General features: G+C 42.3%; 1 protein-coding gene across 2 annotated transcripts in view; it reads right to left on the bottom strand.

The window, feature by feature from the left end:
- Positions 1-19,089, bottom strand: part of Nlg1 (Neuroligin 1) — a 42,949-nt gene extending 23,860 nt beyond the window's left edge. The window contains exons 1-8 of one of the 2 annotated variants that reach the window (XM_033385918.1): positions 18,657-19,089; positions 12,453-13,503; positions 9,646-9,843; positions 8,605-8,757; positions 8,345-8,533; positions 8,119-8,290; positions 2,269-2,400; positions 566-733 (exon numbers count right to left, since the gene is read on the bottom strand). In XM_033385918.1, coding sequence (XP_033241809.1) covers positions 566-733; positions 2,269-2,400; positions 8,119-8,290; positions 8,345-8,533; positions 8,605-8,757; positions 9,646-9,843; positions 12,453-13,176 — 1,736 coding nt within the window. In that variant the 5' untranslated portion in view covers positions 13,177-13,503; positions 18,657-19,089. The remainder of the gene's footprint in view (positions 1-565; positions 734-2,268; positions 2,401-8,118; positions 8,291-8,344; positions 8,534-8,604; positions 8,758-9,645; positions 9,844-12,452; positions 13,504-18,656) is intronic. The other variant, XM_033385919.1, reaches the window with a different exon arrangement.
- Between the last annotated feature and the right edge of the window lie 2,530 nt (positions 19,090-21,619).

Genomic DNA, 21,619 nt, shown 5'->3' with positions numbered 1-21,619 from the left:
TATTGCACACAAAACTTTCCCCGAAGAGGCTGGCAACAAGGACACAAACTTCTGTTGAAAATGAGATAGTGGCAATGTCCAAGTCCATTGTTTTGCAGCAAAGTGAAGGGAGTAATGTCCGTGGGCCCCAAGGGCAATGAGTCCACTCCTCTTTGGATCATTTATTACAATTTAGAGTCCTTTGGGATCGTAATAAACCGAATTCGGATATCTTTTAAGCAGCTTCGGCGTATAAATAACAATTTAAAGTAAATATTTAAGCAAAATGTACTTTTTCATTGACGTCAATGCCTGGCAGGCGACGTGGCAGGCGTCGCTAATCCGCGGCACTTAGCAAACAAATTGCCCCACATAAACAATTCTAATTGAGACGAACGATATGGCTGTGGCGGCCATCATACATACATATGCAAAGCAGTAGCATGCCACACACACACGCACACACACACACACCATAGAACTATGTTAAATGCAACTAAGTTATAAATGGAGGGGGAGAGGCCTCCTGCCTGGAGGCCATTCACGGCTTTGGTGCTGGCGAGGGATATACATAAATTTCACTTACTTCTTTAGCGTGGCAGCCAATGCCAAATCGGGGCGTACATCAAAGCGACTCTGCATATAGAAGCGTAATAAATTATCGCGTTCATTTTCACGTAATCCTTCCTCGAGTGCTAATGCGGCCAGTGTGTGATAGGATTCTGACTCCGTGATGCCGAATAATAAATCATAACTAGAACGAGGGAGAGCGAGAGAGATGAGCATAAAGAATGGTTTAAGAGAGAGTCAGAGATGGGTTTTGGTAAAAGGTAGAGAGAGAGAGAGAGAGAGAGCGTGGGTCAAACATGGGTCCCCTTTTGCACTGTTATCTCTACCCGAATATTTCTCGCAGTGCACACTCTGCCTGGCCATCGAAAGAACAGCCCAATGAAGGCCCATAAAACGCAGAGACTTAAAAGCACTAAAAAATAAAACGAGTGCTGCTGCCTCTGTTGCCTCTTCCTGTGGCGCGTAACTTGTTACGCCGCTGCCGCCTGATAAATGGTTCTACAACTATGAAAAGTGCTCTTCCGAGAGTCCTGCCTCAACCATTGTTGTCCTGTTGCTTCACAGCAGATATCAGAGCGAGAGGGGCATAGAGGCGCATTAAAACTTATATTCTTGAAGGGAAAACTTTCCCTCCGTCGATAAAAGTAAATGCAAAACTTGTTAAATTGCAAAGAAATGCCTCAAAGAGAGGGTGGACTGGAGTGGACTGGAGTGGAGTGCTCTCTGTCATTCATTACTGTAAGAGCTTTAATCCTCAGGTCATCCGCTGATTAAAGTAATTAACGGAAGCAACAAAAGCAACAAAAGCAACAACATTCAATCGTGTGAAACGTGCTTTTGTTTTACTTTTGCCGGTAAGCCCGTCAACCCGTACACCCATCCAGCCTTCAACCCGTACACCCGTAACCTCCCCGGATGTATCCTTCCGTTTGTCTGTCTGTTGCCCGTAATTAATGGCGCTCTTCCTGTGGCAGCTATTATTCTATTCTGGCAACGAAACACGTTTGACTTTCTCGCGCCAAAAAGGATAACAATTAAAATCAAATTAATCACGCATTTTATTAGATTATCCCTGGGGGTTATGTCTACTCTGTGTGGCACGTGCCTGCCTCCTCCCTGCCTCCTCCCTGCCTCCTCCTCTGAAGAGGTGAGTGCTTTTCCCCCAAAACAGAAGTTGATTGATGGATGGCCTATAATTTAGCGCTCCTCTCCTTTTTCTCGATATATTCCCCGAATTATTTTGGTTTTCTTTTTTGTTTTTATACCTGCGGTCTGTCCCTATATCCTTATTGATTTTGTGACGCTCCAGGCTCAATTGCAGGACCTTTTGTGAGCACTAAGAGTGCCCATTGAGTGCCCCCAAACAAGTGACATTCGAAATGTAATTTGCTTGATGATGGCCCAAAACGCCAACGCAGAAATAGCCGTGTTAAATGGTCTTGCCTCTTACGGATTCCTTACAGACGATTTCACTTTCACCTGAGGGCCAGAGAAAGCCTTTTCCCCGAACGAACGAAAGAAAGAAAGAAATACCAGACGTCTAATCAAGTAACGCACAATAAATAGTCGTGCAAAGAGCCAGAGAGGAGCCCAAGGAATGTTTGACAGCTCCCCAAAGCAGCGAAACGCCAAGGAATTGTGGCATTGTGGCAGAGGGGGTGGGGGTGGGGACCTGGGGTCAGAGCTTACTGGGGGCTACAGGGGAATTGCTTAACAAACCGGCTGAAATGCTCCGTATAATGCCCCATGACCTTGTACGGTTGATTTGGTATTACATGTCCATCGACAATTGGACCCAATGATGTTGAAAATTGCTGAAGCGATGTTGGTATGTGCAAGATATCCTGGTACCTAGAACGAAGACCAAAAGGAGAACAAAAGTGTCAGAGAATGAGTAAAGAAAATGCGTTAGTAAAAAGGTTCAAAATACAATATGGCAGGCGCCTCTCTGGTGGCGCCTCAGCTGTGCATCATGACAGCGGTGCCACTTTTCACTTTGATTTGAGACGAAATTTCTAATAAATTTTATGTGTGATTTGTTGACTGGCTCCTCCACACATGGGTGGCACGTACACATATTTGCCACACACGTGTGGCCCATAAAGATACTCCAAAATACGAAGCACATATGGTCTTTAGGGGTCGCCCAAAAAATTAACAGAAATTGAAGATTCGAGAGAGGATAAACTATGGAAGAGTGGGGGTTTTTCTTACCAAAACCAAGCTATAAATTTTGCAATTTTTGATCTTTTTAATCCATAAAACTCCAAATTACACTCTCAAGAAATTCATCGAGAATGTCCAATAAATTTTCCGAAAATTCCTAAATTATCAAATAACACCCATAATACCTATCATCAAATTTTCAATCAAAAAGCCATAGAAATGTCTACCAAAATTTTCAAATATTCACAACAATAAAGGTACGTTGCATGCCACACCCACACACACACATAGACACATCCTTTAACCGCTTATCGGCAGCCTCTTGCACTCCTGTGTATCCTGAAGTTATGACATTTTTTTTGCTGTTGTTGCTGCTGCTGCATGCTGTGATAAAAAGTAAAACCCATAATAGAGCCGCAATGCAAACCAATTCACACGCACACAGATTTATTTTCACACAAGCAGAGAAAAAGGAGGGAAAAACGAGGGGAAAGTGGGTGGGGTTTTCCGCCACCCCAAAAATGTGCTACAATCGGCAGACATACGAGCATGTCTATATATAAAACTTTTGCTGTGTAAAAGCATTTCGATTCGATGGGAAATATTTGAGCTCTCGCTTTTGCTCTCTTCTTTTTTTGCTTTTTTTGGCATACTTTGGGGCGTGCCCTGGCCTTTATATTGATACAAAATTGCTGTGTGGCAGTGGCAGGGAAATGGTTCTGTTGGGTGCAATTTCTGTTGCATAGTTTGCATAAAAATCCACATGGCAGCAGCAGCTGAAGTACCCTCAGAAATTGGCACAAATTAAGAAAAGGAAAACGAGCAAAAATCTACCAAATATTCGACAATTTTTATCACTGAAATGCAGAACGTAAAACTGAAGCCAGGAAAAGGTGCAGAATGTTGTGGCACATTCCATCTTGGAATATTTGGGTGTACTTTTCCGTTTATTCCAGTTTTATTTTTGGGTTTGTCATAATCGATTTGTTGGGGGGATGCTCGATGCTCCCGCCATTAGAGAGAATACAAATCTATTCATTCCGCTTTGAATGGATATTCCGTTGATGTCAAAGCAGCTCTTTGTCTTTCTGTCTCTGGTGGAAATCCAATTGAAAGCGAGCGAAAGACAGAGATTCCAAGGATGCCATTCAGGAGAAGCCATTCGGAATGCTAAGCCATGAAAAAAATCCCTAAAAATTCAATGGGTGTCTATCGTGTGTGTGTGTGTGTTAATTCACTCAACACCTTGGGAAAATCCCCCCATTTCAAGATGATATTATCGGTAATCCATTTAAGGATGCAGCAATCCAATCGATGGCATCACACACTCTCCGCAGGACGACTGCACTTTAAGGACACACATCCCATGGCTGTTTGTGTGTGGTCAAAACACACTCCACTCTCAACACAGAGACTCTACGTGCTCCTTTCTGGCTTCCTGCGGGGAAAAGTCGTGTGTGATTTATGATATTTCTTATGTGGAAAAAAAGTCTGTATTCTCCACTGTTGCTCTTGTTGTTTCTTGTTTCTTATTAGCTGCCGCACAAAACTGTCACAAGTTGAGCTGCAAACTGCGATTAACTCGTTTAGATATACAATATGTTGCAATATATTCTCATCCTCCTCTCTGCCACAGCCCCAGCCACTGCACATACAATTTGTCAGTGTGTGTGTGTGTGTGTGTGCTTGTGGCAGGAGAACGAAGATTGATGGTATTCCTTATGGATTGCATGTGGCAAGCAGCTACTTGAACTACTGCTCTAGAGAGAGACTGTGTACTGTGTACTGCCTCTGGCATTTATCCTGCCACAGTTTTAGCCTTGTCTCTGGCTCTATCGGTGTCTATCGCCTCTGCCAGCTGTCTCCAGCTCCAGCTCTAAAGCTGTCTGCAGTCCTTCTTCTGCTGTCCTTCGGCTTTCTATTTAATGAATTTTTAATATGCTTTAGATCTCTTTTCCTTCTTTTTTATTTTATTTGTGTCAATTAGAAGCGCAAATGGAAAACAGCTGCATTCTGTGTGAGGCTGTTCCTGAGGCTTGATATTTACATTATTCTCGAGGGACATTCCCCTCCCCCCCTCAGTCTCTCTCTCTGAGAGGGATTAAAAGCAAACAAAACGAATGAAAATGAAACATTTGTAAGCCCTCTTCGCTGCTCGATTTGACCATTTTTAGTTACATTTTAAAAGCAGCTTAGCCGCAAATATAATACATATATTTCTGTGCGCAACAATTGGATGAAAAGTAGCACACAAATTATGCCTTATAATCAGCTTACATAAATATTCATGCACAAGGGAAAACAATCAAAGAAAACATGGCAAAGCCTGGGGAAAATGCTCACTTTGCGGCTGGTCAAAAGCGGACAATCGATGGGCGGGCCGACGGGCTACAAACTTTGGCCTGCAGGCCAAATACACAGATCAAAAGTCCTGTTTGCAGGGCAAACACATTAGGCGGTTGTCCTAGCCAAAGGCAATGGTTAAATAATTTGAATAAATTAAGGAAAAAGAGCAAAAGACGAACGACAAACGACAAAGGGCAGAGGGTAAGAGAGAAAACTTCTATTAAATATTTAAATTCATCTCGAAGACAAAGCCCAAAGAAAGAGGGCCGCAAGGGGGGAGTGTCTAGGGGGGGACTGTGTGTGGTTGGGGCAAACAAATGCTACTGTGGCTATGGCTTTACTGAGTCCCTGTTTGCTCAAGTAGTTCTCTTACCTGTATGTGTGTGTGTGTGTGCATGTGTGTGTGTGTGTGTATGTGTGTGTGTGCTGTGGCATGGTGGTGCCTTTGTAGGTAAAAGCGATGAGCACATTTGCTCAGTAATTCATACATAATTCATTGCATTCATTTAACACTCGCACTTGCTCGTACTCGTACTCCTACATGCCACTGCCCCCCTGCCCCACTGCCCCCCCCTGCCCAAACACTCGCTCATTTACTCCCCCATACACTGGTTTCCGCCTTCATTACCTTCCTTCACTTCCTTTCACTCCTCCAGTTAGCTGCCACACGAGGCTGCAATTCTCAGGCTCAAAACCAAAGCTTTAGCTCCTTCATTAAAACATTCCGGAAATGCACTTCCCAGCGAAAGGGTTCTCCCATTTCGTAGAGAGGCTTGGCTTGTCGAAATTCAAAAACTACATACCTCCCCCCTTTGTGTGTGTCTCGAGGTGTTTTTGGTTCTACTTCTCCTTTTTTCAATTATCTGCCAAATTCCCACAGAAGGAAAGATTTCTTATGCGTAGATTTCCCTTTGAGTTTTCGTTTTCTCCGTTTAGAGTACATCACAGTTTCCCTTTGCCCCAATTAACAGTAGTTTCCCCATTACTTTGACGTCATTTCCTGCTCGGCGAGGCTCTCGGGTTTTCTCAGGCGGATCCTCGAGTTCTACTGTGCCAATTTGTAGGAAGTAACAAACCAAAAGCAAACCAACAGCAAGTAGAGAAAGTTTCTCAAGTACCCCAAAGATACATACGCACATGTTGCATCATCCTGTGACAGTATCCATCCATGTGTGAGTGCTCTGTATGTGTGTGTGTGTGTGTGTGCCTAGCATAATTAACATAATTACTATTATTGTGGCGTTTTGTTGATTTAGTTTTGCATACATTTTTAGTGTTCATGCGCTTTTATTTCATTTTGTATGCAAATTGTTTTTTAGTTTTCTTCCCTTTTGTGCGCTCCCGTACCCCCCACCCCCCAAATGTACCCACCACCAATGCATACAAATGAATGCTCCAGCCCCTCAGACACTCTCCCCCTACATGCTCCCACACACACAGAAAACTATGCATTTAATGCAGCTGCAGAACTCGTACCTCGACACTCGGATACCCTTCAGTCGGCATCCCCAAAAGTATGCACTGGAAAAGGGGGTTATTGTACGAAGGCCAGGTGTTCAAAGAGCCACAAACGACTCAGCAATACTCCAATTGGTTTTCTTCATTCGGTCTATGATAATCCCATGATATGATGATGTTTCTAGCATCTATTAAGCAGTATCCATGAGGCATGGCTATAAGGATATGCTTTATGGAGTCGGAACCTCTTATTCTGCCTACCCACAATTTATATACCCTTCGAGTACTGGGTACACCAAAAAAAGCATACTTTAAAAGCATTAAAGCCTTTCTCACTCTCTCAATTTTCTGGGTTTATTTTTTGTAATATGATGACTCTTTAATGGGCGAATGGCAGTGTGTTCTATCTTATTGGATGAACCGCAGAAATATCTGCAATGAATATGCCCATTTAAATATTTGCGGCAAGGATATACATAGGTACATATATTCATGTGGAAATGGAGAAAAATCTGCCACTAAAATATTTTTATAAATTATGGGATTGTGTTTTTAACAATCATAAAGGGAGAAGCCTCTTGAAAAATATACATTTCTATGGTATTTGCTTTGCGGTAGAGCCCTTCAACGACATAAATGGTATAAAAACTTTACAGAAATATGTTATTTAATGTTATAAAAAGATTATTAATAAACAATCATATAAAAACATTGAAACTATGGGCTTTTAAGACTCGTTTTAGTGGCAGTCTTTTAACTTTAATCAAATCATACTACTCGTACCTTTAAAAACTTCAAATTGATGCAGTCTGTGAAGGTCTATCAATTGGGAATCTAAGGGTTTTAGGACCCGATTCTAGTCCCTCAAAATCAAGACCCTTTGCCACTCCATTCCGCACTGTCGCTAAGACAATTTCTCCTCCGATTCCAAGTACTTTCCCCAAACAATTAACTCGTCAATCACGTTGAAACATGATCCCAAAAAAACCCATATAAATACCCTCTCAAACTCCAAGTAAAACACAACAAAACAGCTTAAAAAATGAATCACTTATAAAGCAATTAATTTAAAGTTGTTCAATTCATCAGCTGTAAGCCACGCCCACTCGTCCCCCCGTTGATTGAGAAGCGAGTGTTTTGAGCAACACTCAAAATGGGAGACACACACACAGGACGCACAGGACACACAGGACACAGATTACAAGTAATCGGGATGCAAGTGACACGGACACACGCCCCCCGCAAAGGCCGAAGGACATTACGCGTGATTAGTCCTGGTCATGGCTTTGAGGATAAGGATGGGCGGACTTTACGCCTCATTGAGGTCGTAGTGCTGGCTGGAAGCTCGTAAATTTACCGAATCATTAGGCAGGCCGGGCCACAAAAGGCGACCGAAATTCTATTGGCCAAAAGTGAGTCAAGGCCCAGAGGAAACAGGGGATTCCTCCTCAGAGCGCTAATGAAGTCGACGCACATTCAACGCATTAGACGGGCATTATGGCCGGTTATAATGTTGCCACAAATCGCTCACGCACTCGCCAATCAAACCAGAGGCCTCCCGTCAGAGGAGGCCCACTAAATAATTCAATAACTACTCACCGACGCTGGCGCAAGCAATCGAGCAGGGCATCCTCATCATCCGCATCGAAATGGTCGCTCAGTGGACAGTCGAGGGCATGCGCGATTTGCATTGTCAATTGCAAAGACTGATTGCTGGCCGCCCAGTCGGACATCGCCGAGCCCGACATGAGGATGGCGCGATGGAAGAGGCCTGCAGAATATTATGTTATTATGTGGCACGGTCTCTAATCTCGGGGACACCCACCTGAGGCCACGGGCGATACCATTAGATAATTGACACATGCCGCCCCCGTGCTGTGCCCCATCAGCGTCACGCGCGTATTGTCGCCGTTGAACGACCCAATGTTCTCCTTGATCCAATGCAGAGCCGCTATCTGATCGAGCAGCGCATAGTTTGCTATATTATGGGCATCAATGCTGGGCCGCAGGAAACCTATCGAAGGGGGCAGAGCAGAAAAAGGGTTGAGCATAGTACTGGGGGTATCTTTTGTGTGTGGGCCTCACCCAATACACCCAATCGGTAGTTGACTGTGACGACAATCACCTCGCCGTAGCTGGAGAGTACAGATCCATCGTAGGCATTGCCACTGTTCCACTCAAAGGACTCGCCGTGTAGATAAACCAGCACTGCGTATTGCTTGGGGACGACCAGGGATTCTGGAAAGCAGAGAACAAGGATTTTGATACAGAAAAAACAACTAACACTTCTTCAACTATCTATCGGAGAACGATGCAAAATCTATGAAAATGTCCACTGAATATCGGTTTAAGGATGGCTATCGATAAAACTCAATATTTCCGATAGTTATTGTATAAGAAAAAAAGCTCGCTAGGGGGGAAATCTCCCTTCTGCGGACAGAATATACTTAAATCAAGAATAAAAGCCATCAGATAAATTTCGATTTATCAAAAAAATCGATTTAAAATCTATCGATAACATTTCAAATATTTATTCTACCGCATGATAACTTTCGATGAATAAAAATCGAAAATAAAAAGATTTCGATAACTACCGATAAAATTATATGTACCGATACAAATTTTTTGATATCTCTGGACACCAATATTGCACTTAAGTATGCCTGCCCCATCGATAAAAAACTCGATGTCAATAAAATCGATAAAACTCTCGATTATCGGTATCGAAAAAGTCTATCGTATATAAAATCGATCAAAAATCCATCGATTACATTGCAAAGATTTATTCTACTGCATGATAACTTTCGATGAATAAAAATCGAAAGTAAAAAAATATCGATAGCTACCGATAAAAATTATATTTTTCTGGACTTCAATATTGCACTTAAATATGTCTGCCCTCGAATAACTTTCGATCAAATAAAAATCGATGTCAATGTAACCGATAAAATATCGATTATCGATATCAAACGAGTCTATCGTCTATAAAATCGATATACAATTTTAAAATCCCTAGGTTTTTGCATCTCTAAGCCACACCCATTTGTATTTGTATCGATAACTGCTCCCACAGCTCTGAAACCACATTCATTTGCCTGTTGCGATTTCCATATGACAGACACTTACCCTCATGCGGCACATACAGATTCAGGTAGAGGCAGTCCTCGCCCTCCGAGCGCAGGTACGGCAACAGTCGACTCAAATACTTGTGACGGGCCCGTGACATGTTAACGCTGCCATGGGACGTCAGATCCGGTAGTTTTTGTGGGCAAACGGGTGGCAAATGACGCGCTATCTTCAGGCCCTGCCAAGGCAATGGTGCACCTGGAAAAAAAGAGAGAGAGAGAGAGTGGAAAAAAGCACTTAGATGGGTCTTTATAGATGTCATATGTATGCGGGGGCCATCCACTGTTTGCAGCGTAGATTTCACCATTCGATTGCTGCTTTTTCCCCCCCACCCCAAGTGTTTGGCCAACAAGTCAATTTCGTATTTATGTAACACGGTCAACAGGCACTTGAAAATGCCATAAACAAGCACCATGCCACACCGCACCATGGCAGGACACACACACTCCACAAAATGCTCGGATTTCCTGCACACAAGTGCCAGGAGGAGGCGGCGGCGGCAGAAGGAGGGAAGGACACTCGGAGTTGACTGTGGTTACGTTTCTGGTGTTAACGTCAAAACTGTGCTCGCAGATGCGGAGAATCGTTGGGTAAATTGGTAACCACGATTTGGTCAAGTTAGTACGGATTCTGCATCCCAAATCCTGAAGTGTGGTTTTCCAACAGAACGATAGAGGGGGGGAGGGCGAGGCAGAGAGTGCACAAATCCCTGGTTGAATGTTTTTTGGGGGTGGGGAAATCGCTTACACGCCCTCCCCCCCTGACACCCACAATGTTTCGAGGCTTCGTAGATTGTTTTGTGGTCTTGTGGCCATAATATATCGATTGATTGATTGATATGCAAATATTGGCATAGTTCTCTAATCTGCAAATCGAAGGCTTACGCAAATCAAGTGCCCGGAAATGTACAAATACGTTTGTGTATCCGTGTATCCGTGTATCTGTGTATCTGTGCATCTATCTATCTGCTGATTGAAAACTTACCAACATAATTGATTCGAAGGCCACGAATTTCATTTCCAATAAGCACAGAAATCAATGCCAATAAAATACGACACGAAGGGACACACACAAAATATTTCATTTCATTTTGCTTACCAAAAAAGGAGGCGGACAAACCCCCTTCCCCTCCCTCTGTGTGAAGTACATATGAAATATTTCGCAGGGAGTACACAGCATTATTTGCATTTTGTTATTAACAAAAGGAAGGGCGTATGGAGGGCGAAATCGACGAAAAATATCGTATATTTTTTGGGGGGGATATATTTGTTTGGGTTTTCTGTGCGCGAACACAAACAGAATCTATCCTCCAGTTTGTATATGAGTTTTGCCCACTTCTTTGACGACATGCCGCATGCTATCCCCCCTCTCGCGCTCCCACTCCGCACACATTACCCATACGCAACGTGGGCGCGTATTTGCATTGGCTTCCTATATTTGCCAGGCGAATTTCAAGGCAGAACAAACGACAAACGACATCGCCATGTTTGCCATCCAACGAGGAACCAACTTCCGCTGACAAATATGCCATCGTCCTAGCTGTTGTTGTCGTCGGTTGCGGGCCGGAGGGGTGGCGCGGGGGGGAGGCGTCCGTTTGGATTGAGTGCATGGCACTCAAGTGCTCAATAAACTCCAAACGCGACGACAAACTGAAAGGCTGCTGGAGCTCTGGAGCAACTGGAAACTGTTGCAGCAACAGCCACTGCAAGCCGATATACAAATCGTGCCGCAAACAGCCCCTGGCGCGTGTTAATTTATTGTCTTTACGTAATGCAATGAACGCCACGCGGCTCTTACACTGTGCACACAATCTAGGGAGCAGCGACACTGTGCCTACAATGTAGGCATGGGGAAGGGGGAGAGTCCCTACACTGTGCATACAATATAAAGACCCCCCACAACATTGTGGAAGAGTGGCAGACCCCCCCACAGGCCACAGTCTTCTCTAGATTTTTCGTTTCCCCGAAACAAAAACTTGCCACTCAATCAATAAATCGCCACCCTTTTCTCTCAGTGTCGGCGGTTGTGAGGATTCTTGTCGTGCAAACAGCTAAGGCCGCGGTCTGTGTTTATGGCCCGCCAGAGAGGACTAAAGGACACTCGCAGCTTTGTCTACCGCATACTTATGGCCGCGCCGAAAATCTCATACAACATTTTTTGGGGTGGAGTTATTGTTTGTTTTGGGGATAAAAACTAAATTAAAAACACATACAAACACACACACATAATAATGGCAATTTCCACTCTTAATTAAACAAGAGAAAATATAAGCAAAAGCCCTCCACTCAAGCCAGGGGAAGGGGCTGGAAAATCTACATTGCAATTCATGTAAAAACAAGCTGCAATAATAATAGCACACGCACACACACACACACGGATAGAAAACAGAACAGGAAATAGTCCTGGAGAGAGCGAGAGAGACAGTCCAGACGGCACATGTCAGGCTTTTGAGAGGGGGGGCCTGGGGGGCATCGGCTTCAACGATAATTGCCTAAATTGCAGGCTAAATTCTAAGTGCCACAAGAGCCAGAAGATCCAGGAGGAGGAGGGACACCAGCAGGAGCCAGGATGTTCGCTCCAACAGGAGCCAGCATATGTTCTGTCCGCCCCACACTTTTCATTTTGGGGGGTTTTGGTTTTGGTTTTGCTGCAAAGTGGCAATTTGCCATCATATTTGCGGTCTACACCGAGCAAATGCCAAAGGAAAAGCCAACTAGTTGGGAAAACTAAAGATTATTTATAGAGAAAAACGTTTGTGCTAAGCCGATTTAGGCCAAGGAATAAAAAGGCAATTAAATTCCTCTCACCTGGCGGCATAAACCTTCGACTGCCGGTCGGGGCCTCGGCGTAGGGCAAGCCCAGATACTGATCCACCTCCCGCAGGCCGGTCGTGACCTGAAAGCGACGTGTGATGCCCATGAGGCGGCCCTGCTTGATTTGTATCTCTTTGGTGTACTGCAGCTTATCGGCTACCACATGCCGTCGTCCAGGATGATGTGTGGTCACCGTCGTGGCAGTGGCAGTGGCCGTGGCTGTGGCTGTGGCCGTGGCATCTGTGACCAATATTGAGCCTGGCCCGCTGTCACTCTCGTTGGACTCTTCATCGCTGGTGAAGAGCCTGGCCACACTCTGCTTTAAATGCTGCTCCAAATTTCGGGCGTCCTTGGCACGTCGCACTGCTTGATGGCCAATTGATTTGGATGCTGTTGCCAGTGTTGTTGTGGCATCCTCTGGCGCTTGGTTTGCTCTCGTTGTGATGTCCCCAATAACCTGCGTTTGCATTTCCGTTTGCTTTCGCTTTGAGGTTGCACGCAATTTCAATGCATTTTCCAGTTCATTTCCTTTGTCGCTGTCGCTGTTGGCGTCTCGTTGGGCGATTGATTCTGCAGCAGCTGCCACGCCCCATGTGGAGGCCTCATGCCCATGCCCCCCCAGGCAGCAATCAAGGCTTAATTGCTTGTGATTGCCCCTGCCACCGCCGCTGCCAACTGTCAGCAGAAATAGCCAAAAAGCTGCTAAACGGAACTTCATGGCTTTGTTTTCTTTTCGGGGCGATCCGAGAGTTTTCCCCTCCCGATTTTTCCCTATTAATTTAGGTCTTACACTTTTGCTATTTTTCCAACTTTTCCAAGTTTTTCGGACATTCGGTGTTTGTCTTTTGTGTGTTTTCTTCGGGATGTTAATTGTTCTTTTCGCTCACATTTTCCCGGTATTTTCCTTTGCCGTTTTGTTGTTTATTTACTTGAAATGTTTAGCATTCGGACTCCTTTGTCCTGGCAACTTTCTCCTTTCATTTGGCTACAAAAAGTTTCCTTTTTTCTCGCTGTGTCTCTGCCAAACGCTTTTCTCAGTCTCAAACTTTGGGAAGAAAGAAAAACACGAAAGAAAATGTGGGTGTGAAAACAAAAAAACGGCCGAGTAAATGGGAAAACAATTTCGTTTTTCACTTAATTTTTGTTGAAACTTTTTTTTCTGGATTGTTTTATTGTGTTCGTTTGTTTAATACAAATTCATTCAGTTTATTCACTTAATTCACTTTTATTTACTTTATTAATTTTATTGTTTCAATTTGTGTTTTTTGTTTCACTTTTTTATGAGAGATTTTTAAAGAATTCTGGCCCTTCAGAAGTACTCCTCGAAAATTCCCCGAAAAATCTACATTATTAAGTGTTCTGTTCTGTTTCAGTTTTCATCTCTGATTGAGTCATCTTTCAGCCTGGAAAAAGGCAATTATTTTGGCCCCTCTTCGAGGGCCAATCAATTTTGTGTGCTGTTCATTTTTCGAGAATTTCAAATATTATTTCAAGACTTTTTCCGTATGAAATGGCGGCAGTCATTTATTTATAGAGAGGGTGGAGCTTTGGACTTTGTCAAATCGTTTCAATTGAAGGGAAAACGAATGAAAAGCGTATGGGGAAAGCTGAAAGAAAACTTCCGACACTTGCTGGGCATAAATATTCGATAAGAATCAGGCCCATTAAATGTGAATATTTGTATACAAAACGTTCAACAAATGCCCGTCATTCAGGAGCGCACATCTGACATCTGCCAAACGAGTGCCAGTGTGGATTTTTCCTAGACTTTTCCTTAAGTAAACAAAAGAGCATCTCAGCCAATAGATTTCCCATGACGATTAATCATAAAAATACACAAAATATCAATGAAAATTCAATTAAGTTTCGCTGTTCTCCTCGCCACTCAAAAAGTGAGCTAATTTCGCAATAAAAACCGAAACTGAAACAAATGCAAAAATTCTAGAAAACCGAAAAGGCACCAAAGAATTTAAATGTTTTTTTACGAGGAGGGTTGGGCCCGGGGGGAGGGGGTTTCTCTGCCATGTGTGACAGACAGAGTGAGGCTCTGTGTGTGAGTTTTCCGCGTGAATATACTCGTGCCAGTATCAAAATAAACACAACGCAACGCCCTGTGGCACACTAAAGGCATTTTTCACAACAACAACAAACCATAGACTAAATAGAACTGAAAGTAAATCTAAGAAATAACAAAAATATGATGCCAAAACAGTAGTAGAGTCGAAGATTGAATGCTCTTTTATGAAGGGAATGATTTAAAGGGTCTTTAAATATTCTTAGGTTAGGTTAGGTTGAAAATTGCTGAAGGCATTTGAAAGTCACTGGAAGGCATAGAAAATTATTTAAAAATATTAGATATTTGTATATAATAAAATATATGAAATTCTGTCAAAGCTTGAATAATCTTTTGAGATTTTTGTGGACAAAAATTAGAAAAATTCCTGGAAATTTCACACTCTAAATACAGCTAAAATGACCTTCTATAAATATACCTAAAATTTCTACTAAATTCCAGTCTAAATATATATTATTGGTAGCCTGGAAGTCATAGAGCAAATTCCAGCCTAAATATATATATTTTTTTGGTAGCCTGGAAGACATCCAGCTTTTAATAAACTATTCACACCCTTCAAACCTTATCATATTTCGCCTTTAAAATGTTTAAAAATATTTAAACACAAATTCTGGCAGATATTGAATGATCTTCTGGGATTTTGGAAACTCTTTCGATTAAGGATTTACTGGAGGAGGGGAAAACCTTTTCTTCGAAACTCAATAGGGCCTTAAAGAACCCTTCAAAAATTCCTCAATTCTGCTGTCTTTTCACAGCTATACAAGATATATATCTTTCCCTCAGAGTGTATCTTCTGGAAGCCTGTGGAAATAATCAAATATCCCCTACCACCACCCAAAACTCTTTGCGTCTTCCTAAATCATATTCAACTTCCCTCCAATATCCCATATACCCTGTCCCCCAAAAACAGAGCATCCCCCAGAGAACATAACGAATGTGTGCCAACATAGAAAATATAAAAAAAATTCTCTTAAATGATTTTGTTATTTATTACACATTTTTTCAACGCGTTCGACTTTTTTTTGTGGCATGTGTGGGTGTGTGGGGGTGTAGCCGGAAACACACACACACACACATAAATGTCAAGGTACATCGACTGTGAACATACATAAAATTGACCCTATGGCCTTAGGGGGGGGAGGGAGAAAAGCGCTGGAAAATGGGTGTTGAAGTGGAGTTTATCGAAGCACTTAGACGGAAGCGTGAAAAACGCTTTCTCTTGCATAAGAAAATCACATAAATTTCCCAAAAACCAAAAGCTAATTGAGTCAACATCAATAAAATGGTGATAGATAAAGAGAGAGAGAGAGAGAGGGACAGAGATTGCGATTATTTATAGATCTTAAAGTAGAATCTTTATGCTATTCTCGGATCGGGTCTGGTAATCCACTAAGTGAAAGTAAATTAAGACATATGCAGCCGGCCATTAAATGCAAATTCTTGAACAACGAAAAATGCACTAAAAATACGACTAATAAAAAATAAATAGACAGGCGGAGTGAAGCGGTGCGTCAATGCAAATTTAAACAAAATGAACAGCATTAAAAATACACACAGCGAAAATGTTTAAAAATAAAAACGAATGAGCAGAAATATTCACGGAATTCCACTCTGTCTCTATCTCTCTCTCTCTCTCTCTCTCTGTCTCTGTGGCACTGCTGCTCCATCCACGAAATGTCGTCACGGAAAGACATGGGACAGAGCAGTGGATAAATAAATATAAAAGAAAATTCTATGAAAATAAAAGACAAACTCTGCCATTTGGCAGATGCTGAAGGAGACAAGAGAAAACGCATCCCGCGAGGGAGAAAGTCAAGGGGAAAATGTAGGAAAAATAAGTGGAAAAATTAGAGTAAAAAGAGACAGAGCCGGAAAAACTACAATTGGAATTTAAGTAAAGTGATTTGATTTTGGATTATTTTGTCTCTGGCGCGAAAGTCACTTCTACCATCCGGTCCGCCACTTGGCTTTGGTCAAAACAATTCGGAAAATGCATTTTCCACTAGGATGGAGGCACCACCTCGGCTATGTGGGTCAATCAAGGTGCACGATTCACTTGAATACACTTTAAATAAATGGAAAAGCAACGAAAGGCAGCAGAAGGTAGCTGAAGGTTCCCCCAAATCAATAGCTGATTGTTTTCAGTGTTGTTCCCTGCTAGAAAAGTGCCATAAATCATATGCTGTGCTCGTTTCGCCCCTTGAAATATCCAAATAGCATTCTTTTGTAATGCAAATTAATGACAGAAAGGGCCGCCCTTTTGGGGAGCAAAACCAAACAAAACAAAACTCAAACTCTACCCTCGACAGTACATTGGAAATTTGCATAATTAGCACTCACACACACTCACACACACTCACACACACACACACGCACACACACAGTGAAGTATTCGAAGCTGTCACATTTGACACGCGGCTCTGCCACACGAAACGATGCGAGAAACAGGGAAACAGAGACCCCAACCAACCCATCGACAAACAACAAATTAGTTGCAACTAATTTTAGCTGCAAATGCAAAAAGCAGGCGACAAAAAGTTCAACAAACCCCAAAAGCGAAAACAGCAACGAAAATGCGAAAAGATTGGGTCGAGAATTACGAGAGAATTATGAGATTTATTTTTGGGTTCTCACTCGCTCGACGAAAAACATCAACACACTTACAACTAGAGGGAGAGACGAGAGAGAGAGAGTTTTGGGTGTGGAATATGGGAATACCCCTTAAAAAAAAGGATGTCTATGAAGGTAAAAAGAGAAGAGATCATTCCTATATAGATCATTTGTCGCATGATTTTTCCAGGAAATGCTTCACCAGTCCAGATGGTTTATCTTCAAAATAGGAGTAGATTTGTATCTCAAATGTTTACCCTTGAAAATAATTCCTAAAAAAAAAAGGAAAGGATAGCTTTTGCTGTTCAAAACCTAAGATACTCCTGGAAATACATCACTTTTCATCAACTATTCCAGTTTTGGGTATGGAATATGGGAATACCCTTGAAAAGACGCGATTTCTATGAAGGTTATAAGATAAGTGATCGTTCCCATAGATCTCATCTGCCGTAAGACCATGAGAATGGCCTTTCTAGGAACATTTTATAAATGCTTCAACAGTCCAGATGGTTTATCTTCAAAATAGGAGTAGATTTGTAACTCAAATCTTTACCCTTGAAAATAATTCCTAAAAAAAAAGGAAAGGATAGCTTTTGCGGTTCAAAACCTAAGATACTCCTGGAAATACATCACTTTCAGTAGAGATATATGTAATGGCATGAAATGGGCACGTTTTGTGGGTTTATCTATGAAAAACAGAAGAATTTGCACCCCAAAAATAAGGTCTTAAAGGATTATTCTTAGGGAAAATCCATGTTCAAGGCAAAAAGAAGAATTCAGAGCCTTCTCTTCGCCCACAACACCCGCCCCTCTCTACAGGGTATATGCATAAACGTGGTGCACTTTGTTTCTTTTTTTTTGGGTGGGGGCACATTGGGCTTTTGGGGCCAATGGGCCTGGCATACTCGGTATTATCATGCAAATTAAGTGAAGCGTTTATTTATAAATCATCGAAACAGAACAGAAAAATGCTAAATTGTTTGCACAATTGTTTTTGTTTGTTTATTTTGCAAAAGCACCAATTTATGGTCAATAAAAACACCTAAGACTACACTTAATTCCTGGGATAATCTTCAGAGAAGAAATCTAGCTAAATAAAAACCCCAAAATATCTGCCTTTTTTAACCGATTTACCCCCTTCCACTTATCCTCCGTCGCATGAAAAATATATCTGAAATATTCCTCTCAATATTGTGTTTTTTTTTTATATGCTGAAATATTTATGAGCGTCACACAACACAGCACTTTATTTTCCTGTATAGATTTTGTTGTTCTTTTGTTTCGGGGAATGTTCTACATGATATTCAAAATCATTTGCACAGAAATCAACGATGAAAATTTAACGATTTTCTTGATTTATGAAAATATCCCGCACTTCCACACATTCTTTTGAGCCAAAAAAAATGGAAAACGGTAAGAGTTTTCTTTTGTAATTAATGAATTTTTGGTAATGGAATTTGGCACGGGTTCATCTTGTGGATTTTTCATCAATATTTTTTTTCGCTGGCATTTACCAAATAAATTTCCACTTGATTTGCTTTATGGGAATCTTTGATCTGCTACGAAATAACAAATTGCCAGATACTTTCGGATCGATTGAAGCCACATTCGCCGCGTGATCGTTGATGGAAAGAAAAGTTTTCCTTAAATTTGATTAACTTTTTCGATTCACTTTTCGCTTGTTTTTACTTGAGGCGGAGGCTTCTTTTCTTGGCACGCTCTGTTGTTTTTGTCCCCCTTTTTTATAGAGGGGGTTTTATTTTTGGACCACGCACAAGATTTATTTGAGTTCAGAACAGAGGAGCACGAGGGGCACGATCCACACATGCGGCACGATCGACGTTCAGGCTGCAACTGTGGGGCCGGCAGGCACTTCTCTTTCTAGGCATCGCTGCTCTCTCTCTTCTCGAAGAAATGGCTTCTCGTTTCTCTCTTGAGTTGATTTTATTTTGGCATAAACTGGCATAAATCTCGCCGGCTGCTGTGCCCATGGAAATCATATAAATTTCAATGAAATTTCTTTTCCTTTCCCATTAATTGCCCTCTTCCCTGGTTTGATGATATCTCCCGGGCACTTCCTCAACTTCCTTCCATAAAACTTCCGCTTTAAACTTCAGCTTTGATCCGACTGCAAAGATTCGCAGTTCCGTTTCACTCTTTTGTCTCTTATCGCCGACTTCCTGCCACAAATCTCGCACTTGGGCCCGAGTGCCTGCCTCCCTGCCTGCCTGCCTGGCTGCCTGCAACGACTAAAGTCTTAAATCAGCTTGGCTTTTGGCCAAGAGAATCTAAACAAAGGCAAACTGCAGTCTACTCGCTCCCCCCCCCGCCGCCCTCTTTGCAGCCTGGCGAAAAGGTAAAGTCCTTCCGTTTTTGCATCTCCATTTCTCCAGCTCCTCTGTGGGGAAACCCCTTAAGTGAGTTGTTTGACTTCTTCATTGTGTCTACTGCCACTTCATCGCCAATTTGGACGAGACTCTGGGCTGGGTACACACGTTTTTTCACCCTTTTCACAGGCTCCCACACCTACCACCTCCCACCCTCCTGTCAGAGCATGTGGCAGCTCCACCTTTGGTTTATTTTTTCCCCAAATATAGCTGGAAACCCTCATCTCAAAGGCAGCTCCTGCCTGCCGTTGGGGAAATTGATTTACCTTCGATCTGCCACCGAGAGTGGCAGGGCCCTAATTTATGAGCATCAAAGTGCGCCCGTAAATTTCCCTTTTAATTGCAAGTTAATTAAAAAATCGAAGACCCAAGTGAAAAGAGAAGAAAAACGCATGCGTTTGCAACCAAAAATAAACCCCAAGACGACAACGAGGCGGCACAGCATTTATTACAAAAAAGAAAACCCATAAAAAATATATATAAAAATTTAAAGAAATGCGGGAAAAGTGCGGAAAATGCTCGAGAATATCTAGTTAATTGAACTTTTCATTCATGTGGCAGTTAGCAAAAGTTTCAACCATGCAACAGATATTCTGTAGCTGCCACAGACAGCCAGCGGGAAGAGCGGAAATCTTCCACATTTACTTTGGAAATTCTGCCTCTCATTTTTTGTTGTTTTTTTGGTCTAAATATGAACACAAAATTGTGTTTGGCTGCCTGTCAATTTATCAAGAAATACATTATTCATCTCAAATGTTTCCTTCTTTTTTTCTGTGTGTGTTTCTCTTATGTTTTTGCCCAATAAATACATTTAAATAAATTGGGTTTCTATTTCTAATTCGAGTATGTCGGTGCTGGCGCTTGAGGTGCCAAATCAATTGCATAAACAAATTTTGCGGGGCAGCGGGAGGGCTGGCTACAAATTGAATACAAATTTTGTTGATAAGTGCCAAAAACTAATCGAATGCCTTGTCAAAAATCAAACAAAAACAAGGCAAAAAGCTGCAGGGGATTGAAGGTTTTTTGTTGGCTCAGAAATCCTTGAATTTAAGCCAGAAATCCCTGCTTTTGAGCCAGAAATCCCTGCCTTTGAGCCGGAAAACCCAGCATACTGCTACGCTCTTTGTTGACCCGCCTCTCCCTGGGTTCCCTGGTTACCATTTTGCCTGGTTTTCTCACATTCAAGCCATTCTTTAAGCCTCATTTTACTCATGTTCTCCATGCGTAAGCCCATAAAAAGAGCTCTGGACATTTTTATAAACCCTTTTCGATTTCTTGCTTCACTAATTTGCTGCCAATCCACTCCCACCTCCCCCCTGGGGGGGGGGAGGGGGGTCCTGCAATCTAATTAACTTCGATTACGCTTACTGCAGCAGAAGCCGAGGCAGAAGCTGCAACAGAGGGACAGAGGACATTTTGCATAATTGCATTTCGTGGCGCATAATTCTTGCCACATGCCACGCCCACTCAAATGAGAAGGAAAAGAGCACAAAAAAAAACAGTCAAGGGAGAGAGAACATAAAAATCAAGTTAAAAATGAAAGTTTTTCGCCTCTAAGCGAAAGGATAACGAAAAAGAATAGAAAGAAAGAAGAGAATACGAATGTAATTGTGTTTTGCTTTGAGTGGGGGGAGGAAGAGGATGCTTGCACCATGTGGCAGCAGTTAAACGAAAGCCTGGAAGAGCAAAACCAAAGTAAAAGGCGCCCAAATGAAAGCCAACTCTAATTAAGTCAGGAATGACCAAAAGACCCAAGAAAGAAAAGCGTCGTAAAGGAAAACAGTGCTCAGTGCCTTTTCCTTTTTCCCTGTTTTTTTCTGGCCAGAAATTAAGGCAAGGAAAACTTCCAGCAGATAGTGGAAACAGACGATGCCTTGGGATGATTTAATTCGAGCGAAAACTTATATTTTTGGCGCTAATTATATGCCTTAATCCCTGGCCTTAGTCCGGCATTAAATGGAATTATGAATGCACCAAAGACCCACTCAAGATATCTAATAAAATGCAAGTATTTACCAGCGAAGAAAAGCCAGAGTAGCGGAGGAAAAACCCAGTGAAAGGCCAGTCTACGGAGTCCCTCACGAGTCAAG

Source organism: Drosophila pseudoobscura, chromosome 2, assembly GCF_009870125.1.
Source record: "Drosophila pseudoobscura strain MV-25-SWS-2005 chromosome 2, UCI_Dpse_MV25, whole genome shotgun sequence".
In the NCBI taxonomy this organism is placed as follows: domain Eukaryota; kingdom Metazoa; phylum Arthropoda; class Insecta; order Diptera; family Drosophilidae; genus Drosophila; species Drosophila pseudoobscura.
Note: the sequence above shows the minus strand (reverse complement) of the source record. Positions and strands in the feature narration are given on the sequence as shown.